This window comes from Danio rerio, chromosome 7, assembly GCF_052040795.2.
Source record: "Danio rerio strain M-AB ecotype USA chromosome 7, GRCz13ab, whole genome shotgun sequence".
Lineage (NCBI taxonomy): Eukaryota > Metazoa > Chordata > Actinopteri > Cypriniformes > Danionidae > Danio > Danio rerio.
Genome location: NC_141027.1, coordinates 27,070,345 through 27,085,691, shown reverse-complemented (window position 1 = coordinate 27,085,691; position 15,347 = coordinate 27,070,345). Strand labels below are relative to the sequence as shown.

At 36.3% G+C, this 15,347-nt stretch overlaps 1 protein-coding gene across 4 annotated transcripts; it reads left to right on the top strand.

Annotated features, from left to right (window-relative positions):
- Positions 1 to 1,403: 1,403 nt before the first annotated feature.
- nucb2a (nucleobindin 2a) lies at positions 1,404 to 15,133 on the top strand. 4 transcript variants are annotated; one of them, XM_087258939.1, is made up of 13 exons: positions 1,404 to 1,508; positions 2,002 to 2,142; positions 2,366 to 2,473; positions 2,558 to 2,690; positions 3,276 to 3,379; positions 5,322 to 5,507; positions 7,489 to 7,579; positions 7,667 to 7,725; positions 7,824 to 7,919; positions 8,032 to 8,121; positions 11,186 to 11,356; positions 11,451 to 11,508; positions 14,562 to 15,133. In XM_087258939.1, the coding sequence occupies exons 2-13, from the start codon at positions 2,002 to 2,004 to the stop codon at positions 14,816 to 14,818; spliced, it is 1,494 nt and encodes a 497-aa protein (XP_087115065.1). In that variant the 5' UTR covers positions 1,404 to 1,508; the 3' UTR covers positions 14,819 to 15,133.
- Positions 15,134 to 15,347: the final 214 nt, after the last annotated feature.

The window sequence follows — 15,347 nt, the reverse complement described above, 5'->3', positions numbered from 1 at the left end:
ATGCTATAAAATAAGTGAACTAACTTATCTATATAGTAACAGCGTACCAACGAGCTGTCTCTAGAAAACATTTCCAGATATGATTTTCTTCGTTATTTGTAATGTGAGTGCTTACAGTTTATTGCATGTGAGTGAATATAATATAATAAACATAGAGAAATCAATGGGTGCAGCTTTCCATGCCCCAAATTTCCAGAATACATTGTGCTGTAAAGACATATTCTTAGTTTTCATTACCGAAGAATGTGGGGGGGAAACAGTGAATGACATTTTAAGTATTTTTGTTCCTGGAAACTTTTTTCCAACATTCTTATATATTGTTTTGTTTTTAACTTCTGTGTAATGTTACATTTTAAAAATGTTTACCTCTTTCCAACAGGAAAACCAATTAACAAACAAGAATGCATGATTATGTGGTCAGGGGGGGGCAGACTTAACCAATAAGCAGGGTAAGCAGTTGCTTAGGGCTGAATTAAGGAGCCCCAACCAATGCAGTCTATTAATTATACAGCTCTTTTATAATTATTCTATCATATGTTGTAAAATCTTTCTTTAACCATTAAGATTTTAATGTTATACCTTCTTTTCTAAACCCTCCTTTCTTCCAAGTGCACATGCAAATATAATTCACAAATCACAAGTACAGCTAATTAACTATAACTACATACACACAGTTTGTAAACTTGTTTTTTATTTGTGAATGTATTGTATTTAGTTTTACATTAAAAAGAATCCACTTAAAATATTTTAACATGCAGTTTACTCACTCAAAAAGGGAGAGTTTTGAGTTTAAATGCTAAGGCCCCATACCTGGAATTGCTTAGGGCCTGTATATGTCAACCCCTGTATATGGTGTCATGGCATAGCAATAAAAAATGTCATTATAATGGAAGTCAGCAGGGCAAAAACAGCTACTAACACAATGAGAGGGTAGTAAATTCGCCCAGTGTTAAAACATTAAGTTTTTTTTTATTATTTCAAAGCATTTTTTCAAAATATGTGTCTAAATAAGTTGTCACCAAAAATCATTCTATTTGCTGAAACCGAGAAAGTAGGGGGCAAATTAAGAATGAATGAAAACAGGGTTAACGGGGTGTACAAGAGTTAACTGAAGAAAAAAATCATAAAAAGTTTGAAACCACTTATGTGTCAGTACATGGTGAGGAAATGTTGATTTTTGGGTGAACTATATCTCTTCAACAAGATTAACATTGAGTGTAAATATATAAAAGGAAGAGAATAGGGAGGACGTAGTGGATGATTCTAAGCCACCGAGCGCCCCCAAGAGGAAGTAATGTGACAGTGTCGTAAGAAACAACATCATTAAAGCCCAATGTTTCAGTTCAGATCTACTTGATCTACGTGGAGCTCTCTGCCTCCTCCTGCCGCTCTCTAGCTTTACTGAATCTGCCTCATCAGTCCAAGATAGCGGACAGTCAGGAAGCCAGCGGTAATGAAAGGAAGCAGAAAACACCCGAGATAGCTCGATATAAACCAAACCTGACAACGTAAGTGCTGCTATTTAATTATGAATAGCTCAAGATGGATTAACCCAAATAGAGCATCAACTTTTCACGTATAGACAGCGAGTGCCGCTATAACGCATGCAATAGACTTCAGTCAAAGGAAAGCTAAAGAAATTAGCTTCTATGTATCGATATCACACCATGTTTCTGTAATACTATAATTTAGCATAAACAAACGTAAATATTTAGAGTATCCCTTTAAAATAGTGGCCCGTTAATGGCCTGTAATGTTGTTTATCCCTAGTAACGGATTTATTGGAGAACTGATCTGCCAATCAGTGGCTGTGTTTCAGCCTAGTGAGCTGTTTACCTAAACAGTTTTTACTTTCGAACTAGGATGTCGAAAACATTTCAGCTCTAGCGTTAAGACCACCTAAAATGGTAATCAGCTAACGTTAACTAGGTCGTTATTTAATATGATAGAGCTGTCATCTCCCGTTTAATGTGTCATTTAAATATATGCCGACTTTTCCAGATGTCCTGTTTAAAGGGGCTCCTCACCAGCTGCCTTGTGTTGGCGAGTGTGCTCTCCTGGGCCCAAGCAGTGCCAATAAGTATAGATAAAACAAAGGTGAAGATCCCTGAGGAAACAGTCAAAGAGCCCCCTCAGAGTGTGGTAAGATATTTAATCAGTCGATTACATAACAGGCTCTGGCAGCGAGTAGTCTTGGAGTTCCAGGTTGTATTAATATGCGTGGTTATTTTTGTGTGGGCTATAAGCTCACACTTTTAAAAAAACATTTTCAGAAAAATACATCATTGTATGTTTGTTGTAAAAAATAAATGAATAAATACATTCGACAATGTATGTACTTATGGCTATTATTTCATATTTGTAGGACACTGGACTACATTATGACCGCTATCTCAGAGAAGTTATTGATTTCCTTGAAAAAGATCAACATTTCAGAGAAAAGCTCCACAACACAGACATGGAAGATATAAAGGTAAGAAGCAGCATGGCTTTATTTGTGTTGTTGTTTAATACAAAGGTCACGCAGAGCTAATCTGTTCATTCCTGCTGATTTTAGCAAGGGAAGTTGGCTAAAGAGCTCGACTTTGTCAGCCACCATGTGCGAAGCAAGCTGGATGAACTAAAAAGGCAAGAAGTCAGTCGCCTGAGAACCCTGATCAAGGCCAAGCAAGACATCGAAGGAGGAAACGGTAAGATTTAAAAGTAAATGTAAACAGTTTACAGTAAAAGTAAACTGAATTGAATGAACGCTTGGGGTAATTACACATAAATAATGTATAATAGCATATTAATAAATGAACAGAGGCCTTTACTGTGGCTCAGTGATTAGCACTGTAGCCTCAAGGCAAGAAGGTCACTGGTTTGAGTCCCGGCTGGGTCAGTTGGCATTTCTGTGTGGAGTTTGCATGTTTTCCCTCTCGTCACGTGGGTTTCCTCTGGGTGCTCCAGTTTCCCCCACAGTCCAAAAACATGTGCTATAAGTGAATTGCACAAACTAAATTGCTTTTAGTGTATGAGTGTGTGTGTGTGTGAATTAGTGTGTATGGATGTTTCCCAGTACGGGGTTGCAGCTGGACGACATCTGCTGCGTAAAACATATGCTGTAATAATTGGCGGTTCATTCCACTGTGGAGACCTCTGATAAATTGGATTAAGCTGAAGGAAAATGAATGAATGAATAAATGAACAGAACAATATATCACACTAATTAAATCAACACTGAGAGGGTCTTTATTTCTGATCGTTCTTTAAACAGAGTTCTTTCATTTTGTCAGATATTGCGGTGGATCACCAGGCGTTACTCAAACAGTTTGAATATCTGAACCACATGAATCCGCATACATTTGAGGTTGAGGATCTGGACAGACTCATCAAATCGGTACGTCATTACTTAAAGTTAGTCAGCATCTGTCACTTTAAATGCTTTTATGTATCTTTTTTTTCTTTCTAGATTTACAATTTAAATATATTTCATGTTGCATAAAACTGAGACATTTCTATTTAAAGCCATTTGCAATCACTAGATAAAGATTGTAAATGTAGACCATGTGTAGTCATTATAAATCTTTTCATAGTGTAATAATTCACACAAGGACGGATCTAGAGCTAGAGAAAAATAGTCACTGGGGAAATATTACTTTATACAGGCCTTCAAAGTGCCCCTATTATAAAACTTTATAATCCTGCAATCTATTTACATTCATCAACAGTCAAAAAGACTTTGATTTTCAAAAATATAGATTATAGATTGCAGCATCGCCTCTTTTCTTACAGTGTTTGAAACAGTCCATTCAAAAATCCACCCTAAAGCCTGCCATTCTTCTCTGGTAGGTCAGGTGACGCATGCTGTTGTAATTGGTTTAACGCTTGTAGCATATGTCAGAAACCAAACAAACATCAGCTTCAGAGATTTCCCCAGTACATGTTTACACATTGAAACAAACAATAAGAATTCTGTTTGTTCTACTGTATCAGTCTTAAAGAGACAGTTCAAGTGTTTCTTTAGACCAGGGGTCACCAATCTGGTTCCTAGAGGTCCGGTGCCCTGCAGGGTTTAGCTCCAACTTGCCTTAACACACCTGCCTGGGTGTTTCAAGTATACCTAGTAAGACCTTGATTGGCTTGTTCAGGTGTGTTTCATTAGGGTAGTAGCTAAAATCTGCAGGACACCGGACCTCCAGGAATAAGTTTGGTGACCCCTGCTATAGACCATTTTAATGTGGTGATGTCATTGGCCCATGAACATGTGCTGCTTGTTATCAAACTATTTCATAATTGTAACAACAGGCAATTCAATCATAACTTAATTTTAAAACGGCTATCATAACATTATTTATCAATACGTGGCTCTTTTTGGATTCTCTGGAGCTAAAGAAATTAAAAATGTAAAAAAAGGAAAGACGTTGGGACCAGTGTTTTTGTTTACATCCCTCAAAATTATCTATACCTTTATGAATTTCTTTCTTCTGTAGAACACAAAAACAAGATGTTCTGAAAAATGCTGGGAAAAAACAGCCGCTGACATCCATAGTAAGATCAAAAAAAAAAAATACTACGGAAGTCAGTGTTTTCCCTTCCACACTCTTCAGCTTATCTTTCTTTGTGTTCAACAGAAGAAAGAAACTCAAACAGGTTTGGAACAAGTGGAGGAAGAGTAAATGATCACAAAACATTTTATTTTGGGGTGAACTGTCCCTTTAACCCAATTTTTCATCCTTTAAAAAAACAAGTGAAATTGGAAAACAATATCTTTTTACATGTCAACAACACACACACCAAACTCTTTCAGGCCTCACCTCAGTGTTTGAGTGTCAAAGCAGATATTTTTTACAGTTGGCCAATAAAGACAGGCGTTATGCAAATTAGTTAAAAACATACAAACTCTTTGTAGGTTTATATAGGAGGGCTGTAATTATTTCCATATTTGCCATTTACTTTGAGCTTGGACCCTATTGCCAACAGCTTAATAAACAGTACATAACATGTAATATTTGAAAAAAAAAAGTATGGCGGGGCACTTTAAAATCCCTTAATATTTTTTTTCTATGACCTAAAACAGATTATGGTAGTTAAAATGTCACAAAAGTATATATCTCTTACTAATTTAAGAAACACATGTGTCAAGGATTTCTGGAGTATTCTAAAAACACTTTAAAAGAACATTGCATAATCAATCTTCAGCCTGATCAGATTAGCCTGTACTTTTTTCTAGTAAACCCTTCATGGCCATTTTCCTTTCTTATTTGAGCAACAGTAGCAAAACAGCTTTCATAATAAAACCAAAATGATCTTTCAGTCACATTTACAATCTTGCAATACAGGCTACAAAAGATCTGGAGAACTACGACAAGGAGCGGCATGAAGAATTTAAAAAGTACGAGATGATGAAAGAGCACGAGAGAAGGGAACACCTGAAGACACTAGATGAAGATGGCAGGAAAAAAGAGGAAGAACACTATGAGGAGATGAAAAAGAAACATGCCGATCACCCCAAAGTCAACCATCCCGTAAGTCTCAAAATATCAACATCTCAATTATGTTTATTTAATAAGGTTTTGGAGGAACACAAAGTAGCACAATGGGGGGATTGTTATAATTATGCATAACCAATTTGGCTTTGTCCCAGGACAATTTTCAAAGATCCCTCATGCCCTACACTATCTAATTCATTCATTTTCCTTCGGCTAAGTCTCTATTTCAAAGGTCGCCACAGCGGAATGAACCACCAAAGATTCCGGTATATGTTTTTATGCAGCAGATGCTCTTCCAGCACATAACATAAGCACCTATACACACTCATTCACACACAACGGCCAATTTCATTCATTCATTCATTCATTCATTCATTCATTTATTTTATTTTCGGCTTAATCCCTTTATTAATCTGGGGTTGCCACAGTGCGATGAACCTCTAGCTTATCCAGCATATGTTTTACACAGCGGATGTCCTTTCAGCTGCAACCCATCACTGGAAAAACTACGGCCAATTTAGCTTATTCAATTAATCCAGTGTCTTTGGACTGTGGGGGAAATCAGAACACCAGGATGTAACCCACGCAAACACAATGAGAACACAATGAGAAATGCCAACTTGCCCAGCTGAGACTCGAACCAGCGACCTTTGTGCTTGAGGTAACAGTGCTAACCACTGAGCCCCTGTGCGGTCTTCCTACCCCATCTCCTCTCTCTTAATTATTCATATCTCAGATAAGCATATGGGGGGAACAACACTGTGTTCCTGGACCAAAATTGCAAGCTTTGAACCCTTCCCTCGGACTGCACGCAAAACAAATACATAATTTTTACTAGGACTTTTTATATTTGATATATAATTGTATGAATAAAAATTAAAAAGTCTATGGTTTATATTATGCTCTATTATTTATTTTGATTACAGTTATACCTTCTCATAATTTATATTGTCACAATACAAATCACCGTTTCGGGTATAAGGACAGAAACATAAATAACAGCACTGTGAGAAAGTTGCCATTTTTGAGAGTGCAGTGTTTACATTTTGCAGTTTATTTAGCAAAGTATTTTGTATTTTTTTTTTTTTATTTTGGACTTGAAACCATTAGTTTTTGAAAAAAAATTATATTTTATTTACATTTATTTAATAGATTTTTAATCAAACAGTTGACCTGAAGTTATAAATTAAGTGAGAAATGTGTTCACATATGAATGAGTATATACTTTAAAATTTAAACATGAAATTCTTTGGTCTATATATATATATATATATATATATATATATATATATATATATATATATATATATATATATATATATATATATATATATACTATTAATTGGTTAAATTTAAAGAACTGGTTCTATATCATGACATATAGTAGTCAACAATTGAAATGAATCAAAACCTTTCATCAAAATTTGTCCTAAAACTATTCACATCTATTTGTATAGCACTTTTTACAAACATTATTGTTTTAAAACAGCTTTACAAAAGGTGCACATTATTGCATTCATCAAATTCAGAAAGTTAAGGTTATTCCACTCGAAAAACTCACTTATGACTTGCATGAAAAAGTCTGATGGCAGCTATGGACACCCTTTTGGCATTATTCCTTGCCTGATTGTATTATGTTGTTTACTTGTTTGTATATTTCCCTTTTTTTCTACTGTATAGCTAAGACTATTTGTATGTGCTGATTTTAAAATAACAGACGATTAATAAAAAAAGAAAGATTATTATTAAGGTTATTACTGTAGTTACCTTAACTTTATTCGTTATTATTAACTTTAAGTAATTAACTAGAAACTATTCGCTTTAGTCAGTTAAAGTTATTATATATAAGCATAGTTAACCTGCAATTATATAGTATGTAGTCAAATGTTGACTACTGTATATCATTATTAGGATATGAGATGACTTAAACCATGATGAGATATTTTAGCATGCGAGCATAAACCTGTGACATGTTTGTAAGTTCATTGAGGATATACTCATGTTTTACGCTCATTAGGGTAGCAAAGACCAGCTAAAAGAAGTGTGGGAGGAGGCAGATGGCCTTGACCCTGAAGATTTTGACCCCAAAACGTTTTTCAACCTGCATGGTAAAATATTATTTATAATTTCTGATAAAGCCTAGATTTAAAATTCTGAAACAACCTGCTTGATGATAATTATATTTTGAATTCTAGACACAAACGGAGATGGCTTCTTTGATGAACAAGAACTGGAATCCCTATTCACTAAGGAGGTGAAGAACTGTAGCTATCATTAGAGGAAAAAATACATATAAAACGGCTATTATAGTTACATAGAGTAAAAATGAAATTACTTTTCATGACCTTTCAGCTGGAGAAGATCTATGATCCAACTAATGAAGAGGATGACATGGTGGAAATGGAAGAGGAGAGGCTGCGAATGAGAGAACACGTCATGAACGAGGTTGTAATAATGATGCCAATTAGGGCAAAAATAGAGCAGATCTCCTTGCATGACCTTCAGGAAGATCATTGGAAAAATATATATAACTTCATCTGAAATCATCTGACTTTTATAGGTCGACTCCAATAAAGACAGACTGGTGTCCCTAGATGAGTTTCTGGTTGCCACAAAGAAAAAGGAGTTTCTTGAACCAGACAGCTGGGAAGTAAGTATAGTGAAAATGACACATCATAAGATCTCTGCTCAATGTCAGCTGCTGCAGTCAATGTGCAGATTTTCACTGTTAAAGGATTGGCGTAAAGGTTTTTACAATGTCAAAATTTCAGTTGGCATAAGCTGTAAATGAAAACTTACTATTCATAATTAAAAAACATTTCATAAGATATTTCAGCCAAAAGCGAATTCCCACAGGCCATCAAAGATGTAGGTTAGTTTTTTTTTTCTTAAGCAAAACATTAAAGATTTTAAGCTGAAACTTTGGTCCCTTGTGATTCATAAAATTAAACTCAACAGCTAATTTTGAGAGTAAACAAAACATATACAGAAAAAATATAATTAATACCCACTGTCCGTGATCATTGAAATTTTATGATTCAACAAGGGCCACAATTTCACATAAAATAAACGTATTTATTGTTGTACTGAAGAAAAACAAGTCAGTTTGGGATCAAATCTAACTTAAATAAATAAGAGTATTTATTCATTCATTGATTTTCTTTTGGCTTAGTCCTTTTATTAATCAGGGGTTGCCACAGAGGAATGAACCGCCAACTTATCCTGCATATGTTTTATGCTGCTGATGCCCTTCCAGCTGCAACCCATCACTGGGAAACACCCATACACTCTCATTCACACACATATACTACGGACAATTTACCTTATTCAATTTACCAATTCACCTGTACCGCATGTCTTTGGACTTGTGAGGGAAACCAGAGCACCCGGAAGAAACCCATGTCAACATGGGGAGAACATGCAAACTCCACACAGAAATGCCTAAATACTGGTATATAAAGTAAATTATAATTAAAGAGTTTAAAGTAAGATATACACTCACCGGCCACTTAATTGGGTACACCTTACTAGTACTGGGTTGGACCCCCTTTTGCCTTTAGAACTGCCTTAATCCTTTATGGCATAGATTCAACAAGGTACTGGAAATATTCATTTTACATTTACATTTAGTCATTTAGCAGACGCTTTTATCCAAAGCGACTTACAAATGAGGACAAGGAAGCAATTTACACAACTAAGAGCAACAATGAATAAGTACTAAAGGCAAGTTTCAGGTCTGTAAAGTCTAAGAAGGGAAGTGTTAGTAGTTTTTTTTTTTTTTTTTTTTGTACAGTTAGTGTGATATTCAAAGAGGTAATTGCAGATTAGGAAGTGAAGTGGAGACTAAATAGTTGAGTTTTTAGTAGTTTCTTGAAAGTAGCGAGTGACTCTGCTGTTCTGATGCAGTTAGGGAGTTCATTCCACCAACTGGGCAGATTGAGCGTGAGCGTTCGCGAAAGTGATTTTTTCCCTCTTTGGGATGGAACCACGAGGCGACATTCATTCACAGAACGCAAGTTTCTGGAGGGCACATAGATCTGCAGAAGTGAGTGCAGATAAGAAGGTGCTAGGCCAGAAGTCACTTTGTAGGCAAACATCAGAGTTTTGAATTTGATGCGAGCAGCAACTGGCAGCCAGTGCAAACGGACTAGCAGCGGAGTGACATGTGCTCGTTTAGGTTTATTGAAGACAACTCGTGCTGCTGCATTCTGGAGCAGTTGAAGAGGCTTGATAGAGTTAGCTGGAAGCCCAGCTAGTAGAGAGTTGCAGTAATCCAGTTTGGAGAGAACAAAAGCTTGAACAAGGAGTTGAGCTGCATGTTCAGATAAGAAGGGTCGGATCTTTCTGATGTTATAGAGTGCAAATCTGCACGATCGAGCAGTTCTAGAAATGTGGTCAGAGAAGTTTAGTTGGTCATCAATCGTTACTCCAAGGCTTTTCACCATTTTGGATGCAGTAATGGTTGCCCCATCCATCTGGATTGAAAAGTTATGGTGTAGAGTCGGGTTGGCAGAAACTACAAGCATTTCCGTTTTTGCGAGGTTCAGCTGAAGATGATGATCTTTCATCCAGTGTGAAATATCCAACAGGCAGGCTGAGATACGAGCTGGAACCGAGGGATCATCAGGATGAAAAGAGAGGTATAGCTGGGTATCATCAGCATAGCAGTGGTAGGAGAATCCATGTCTCTGGATGACTGGTCCTAGAGATGATGTGTAGATGGAGAAGAGAAGTGGCCCAAGAACAGAGCCTTGAGGTACCCCAGTGTTTAGATGCTGTAGGTTGGACACCTCACCCCTCCAAGACACCCTGAATGACCTGTCAGAGAGGTAAGATCTTAACCATTGTATAACAGTGCCCACAACGCCCAGTGACTCAAGCGTAGATAGCAGGATCTGGTGGTTGACAGTGTCAAAAGCAGCTGACAAGTCCAGCAAAATGAGGACTGATGATTTAGAGTCTGCTTTAGCCAGTCTGAAATCCTCCACGACCGAGAGCAGGGCAGTCTCAGTTGAGTGGCCTTTCTTAAAGCCGGATTGCTTGTTGTCCATGAGATTGTTTTGAGTAAGAAAGTCCAGGACTTGATTGAACACTACTTTCTCCAGAATATTGGCCATGAATGGAAGCAGGGATACTGGTCTGTAGTTTTCAAGTAGCGTATGGTCCAGGTTGGGTTTCTTTAGCAGTGGGGTTACCCTAGCCTGCTTAAATGTAGTGGGGAATAAACCAGAGTCAAGAGATGTGTTAATTATGTGAGTCATATTCCTCAGAGATGTTGGTCCATATCGACATGATAGCATCACACATTATGCGAATCTCTCGTTCCACCACATCCCAATGTTGCTCTATTGAATTGAGATCTGGTGACTGTGGAGGTCATTTGAGTACAGTGAACTCATTGTCATGTTCAAGAAACCCGCCTGAGATGTTTTGCAGTTTTTGTTTTATACACACAAACATATTTTAAATAATGCTGGAAACCTATAGTGTATAGTTCTATAGTATATTTTTTCTACTACAGATGTCATTGGCTACTAGTTTTCAACATTCTTCAAAATATTTAAGTGTGTTTAAAAGTAAACACGTTTAGAATCCATTGAGAGCGAGTAAGTTTTCATTTAGGGTCAATCCATCCTTTGCACAAATAAAAAAATGGTGCTTAATCTTCAAAATGTCCAATAAATAATGATATTGGGCCATTTGATGTCTTTTAGACTCTGGAACAGAACCAGGCATACACTGAAGAAGAGATGAGAGAGTTTGAGGAACAGTTGGTCAGACAGGAGGAAGACCTGAACCAGAAAGCAGCCGATCTTCAGAAGCAGAGAGAGGATCTGGAGCGGCAGCAGGAGCAGCTCAATGCACAGAAAATTGAGCTGCAGCAAGTAAGAACTGATTTTTCGGGTGTCACTTGACTGACTGAGAAACATAGAAAAAATTAAAGCAAGTGAATGACATTTTCTGTGTCTTGTGTATCAGGCTGTGGAGCATATGGAGAGGATAAAAACACAAAAGGTGCCACTTCCATCTGAGATCTGTAAGTAATACTTTCACTTGAGAATCAGATAGAAATAAACTCAAGCAAGAGTTACTTAGGGTTTTTATTTTTACATTTGGCCTTTAACATGGGTCACATGATGTGTGTTTTTTTCTGGAGAGGGTTAAAGAAACACTTGAGTTATTCTAAGGTTTTAAGTTTCATGACTATACGTTAAAGAGTGAAAAAAATTGTCACACCATTATTTCCTAAATACATCAATTTTAGACAATTGAATTGAAATATAACACTAAATAAAAGTAACATTCTTGGCAAATATATATAGATTTTTTTACTTTTTAAATGCAATATTTTAAATAGCAACATTTAGGATAAAATTTTAAGAACATTTTAAGGTAACTAGGGTTAGGAGATTAATCGAAATATAATCAGTCATGATTTAGGAAAATCTGTAATCGTCACACATCTTGTAAAGGAAAGCACGCTTCTGTGATCAGTAGCAAACTTCCTCTGAAAGCTAGAGAGTGCAATTGAGCAGAAACTCCAAATATGTCAGAAAAAGAAACCTAGGAAATGATTAAAGTTGCTGAATAAACAGATTTAACTGCTTCAAATCATTGATTTAATGTGACTAATAATCACACAACTACTGAATCCTCTCATAATAATAAAAAAAAAACAAACAAACGTAAAACACTCTTGCAATTAATTTGGAGTAAAAAACGTTATTAACCGTGGTCAGGCCCGGATTAAGAATTCAGAGGCCCCTGGGCACAATGTCTTGTAGGACTCCTACCTGGCCGCACCCCTACAGTTGATTTAAAAAGTAAGATTAATAAAATATTTTTAAATAAAATAATCTATTAATGTATTGCCCGCATTTTTAAAATGAATGATATTGAATGATATACATTTACTTGACAGTGCGTAGTTCACAAAGAAGCAACGTAAACAGTGATCTGTTTTGCAGAATGATTTCATTATCACATGATTACATAATCTGTGATTATTGCGTAGCTTGTCTGAACTGTGACTCTGTGTAGTAAATGCTGCTCCATCTGAAAGCACGTTCTGGAGATTTACTACTGATTACAGAACTAGCTTTACTGACAAAATGTGAATAAAAATTGCATTCCATTTAGCACCCAGCCCTAATCTTAACAAAAATTTTAAAACAATTTGAAACATTCAAATAGGTAAAATGTATTAATACGTCACAAAAAATAATAGTAATTGAAGCATCACGATTCTTTCTACAGCAATTCTGAATTGATTCTCAAAAGTTCAGAATCGCGCCATAACCCTAAAGGTTAAAAAAGAAACAAAAAAGAGTCTAACTTTATAACAAGTGACTTTAACAACAATATACTTGCATCAAAAATAAAGACAATGTAGTTATTGTGTTATTAATGTATTGCAGAACACTTCTGGTGCTACTGAGGTGGGATACGGGTAAAGTTAGGGACAGGTTTTGTGGTATGGTTTTGTTTGAGTGTGGATTTAGGAGTAAGGGATGGCCAACAGTGCTTCTGTAATCACAGAAATTGATTTTGGATGTAATTACATGCATATGTTTAATCAATTAAAACTACAATGTAAAAACATGTATTTACCCAAAAGTACATTGTAACAAATGATTAACCTCAGTGTAAGTACATATTAAATAAGGCCACTTAATATAAAATGGGACCAAAAATGTAATGCTATCTTTTTGGAATAAGAACTGTTTGTTCTATATAATCAGTGTTATTTTCAGAGCTTGTTCATGCTCAAAATAACCTTGTTAGGTGTATGATAGAATAAATTATTTTTAAGATGTAAGTGCTCATAAACGAAAGCATAGAAACTACAATTGTACCTTCGCTAAGCCAAACCCAAAAAACGACACCCACCAATCGTGGCTTAGCAACCGCAGCTACACGCAGGAGCTCTGTCGAGCTTTCGAGCAAGGGAAACAGGCCAAAGTGTTGTGCATATGGATTGTGCAAATCTGACACCCGGTATCCTAAAAGTTTGGACGGGATGGGGGAACTTTTTCCCTTTTTAAAACCTAAAACCCAAGAGGAGAAATGCTAGCGTGGATGATTAATATTTGCTGGTAGGGAAAATCTATTTGTTCACTTCTGCTATTTATACTTTAATTTGCATTTCAGTTTATTTATTTCTTCCACTTAACTGCAAATTAGAATAGAAACGGTATAAAGAGCACACAAACATACGTACAGTCAGTGATAGGTGTACATTGTTTTGGGTAAATGATGCTATTATTCAGCACAAATCCATTAATTTCACCTTTCTGGCTGTTTCTATGAATGAATTATGTTGTAGCACTGTCCATGCGTGTTTCCTCGTCGGTTAGTAATGCTATATTTTATTGCACAACAATTAATCTATCAGGCTTTTTGGCTAAAAAAGTGAAATCAGTGTTTAATTAGTTATTACTGGATTATTTATGATTTCACCTCTCCTGCTGTGCATGAACTGAGCTGTTAAATGGTAAGCATGTGAGGCGGCTAGTCTAAGCTAGCTTCAATTTTGATTGAATTATTTTCTAATCGGTTGCCTATTATGTCGTGAATATACCCCTGTAATGCATACTGCAGTCCTCTTTTGTCTGGCTTTCTCGGATATCTCACCTGTTTGCCAAAATTGACTAATTATACCCATGTCAATGTCTGACACTGGCACATACACATTCTAATAGACGTTGCAGATACAAATGCTTGACAGGCGTAGCAAATGTAGCTAAGGAGGGCGGGGCTTAGCGAAGGGTCCATTCTGCTTAAAATTTGGAAAGATGTATTTGCACAGCTGAGCTGAAGTTATTAAAAAAAAAGGTCCTAAATCATTTTGAAATTGAATTGTGACTTCCAGAATCAGAATCGAATCAGATCATCAATAAAGATTGCCAACCTATATGTAGCTATGTTCATTTGCAAATGTAACACCTTATATAATATTACATTCCAGGAAAATATAGTTAAATGTAAAAAATCTAACGCCTCATTTTCAAAATAACATTGTTGGCAGATGCACTTTAAATGAAATGCATCATTGTTTTGACATAAAACTCTCTGAATCTCTCCTAACAGTGGAAGGAAATGCAGTCCCAGAGTCAGTAGGACAAGACCAGCCTCCAGTTCCCCTTGAGCACCAGCCATTACCCCCAGGACATCAAGATGTCCCACCACCAGCAGCACAACAACATCACGATGAACTCCAGAATCAACAAGCTCTAGGACAGGAACACCAAAATACACCCCATGAAAACCAGCCACTGCCTCCAGGACACAACAACCCACCCGAAGACCCTCCACTGGTGCCCCTTGACCACAACATTGTGCCATAAGAGCGTCATAAAGGGTGATTGTGTGGAGAACGTGCCCTCACAGACACTTCAACAAACAGTACCTCCTGACAATGAACAAGTCAATGATTATGTGTGCTGCGATTTTAATTTAGTAAGAAAGTGGCTGGATTCATAAGCATAATGCATTTATTGCAGATTTTGCCGTTTCATATAAGCTTGTTTCTTTTTGTTATTAAAATAAGTTGTGGATATTTTATTCATGGATTGGATGTCTGTGCGTTCGCTTCTGTTTTGCACATTTGTTTTCCTGGAATTTTGATGGCCTACATAAAGTCTAGTTGTGTGGTACCAGAATTTTCTTGAATTGTACTGGACGTTTTTAATTGATTAGGGCTACTCTAAAGTGTAACTGTTGCTTACAGTGGGAATTTTGGAGTAAAGCATCAATAAAAAAATAAGTTTAAAAATATTAAAAAAAATTTTTATTAAAGGGATAATCACCCTGCCATCATTAGCTATGTTTCCTTTCAAAGATGCGAAGCAGACTTTTGCGAAAAACTGAAATATC

Excerpts from the sequence above, each read along its gene's own strand:
- nucb2a (XM_087258940.1), top strand. Across the intron at positions 5,508-7,488 it reads ACCCCAAAGTCAACCATCCC|GGTAGCAAAGACCAGCTAAA; the intron begins GTAAGTCTCAAA and ends TACGCTCATTAG. Across the intron at positions 11,357-11,450 it reads AGAAAATTGAGCTGCAGCAA|GCTGTGGAGCATATGGAGAG; the intron begins GTAAGAACTGAT and ends CTTGTGTATCAG.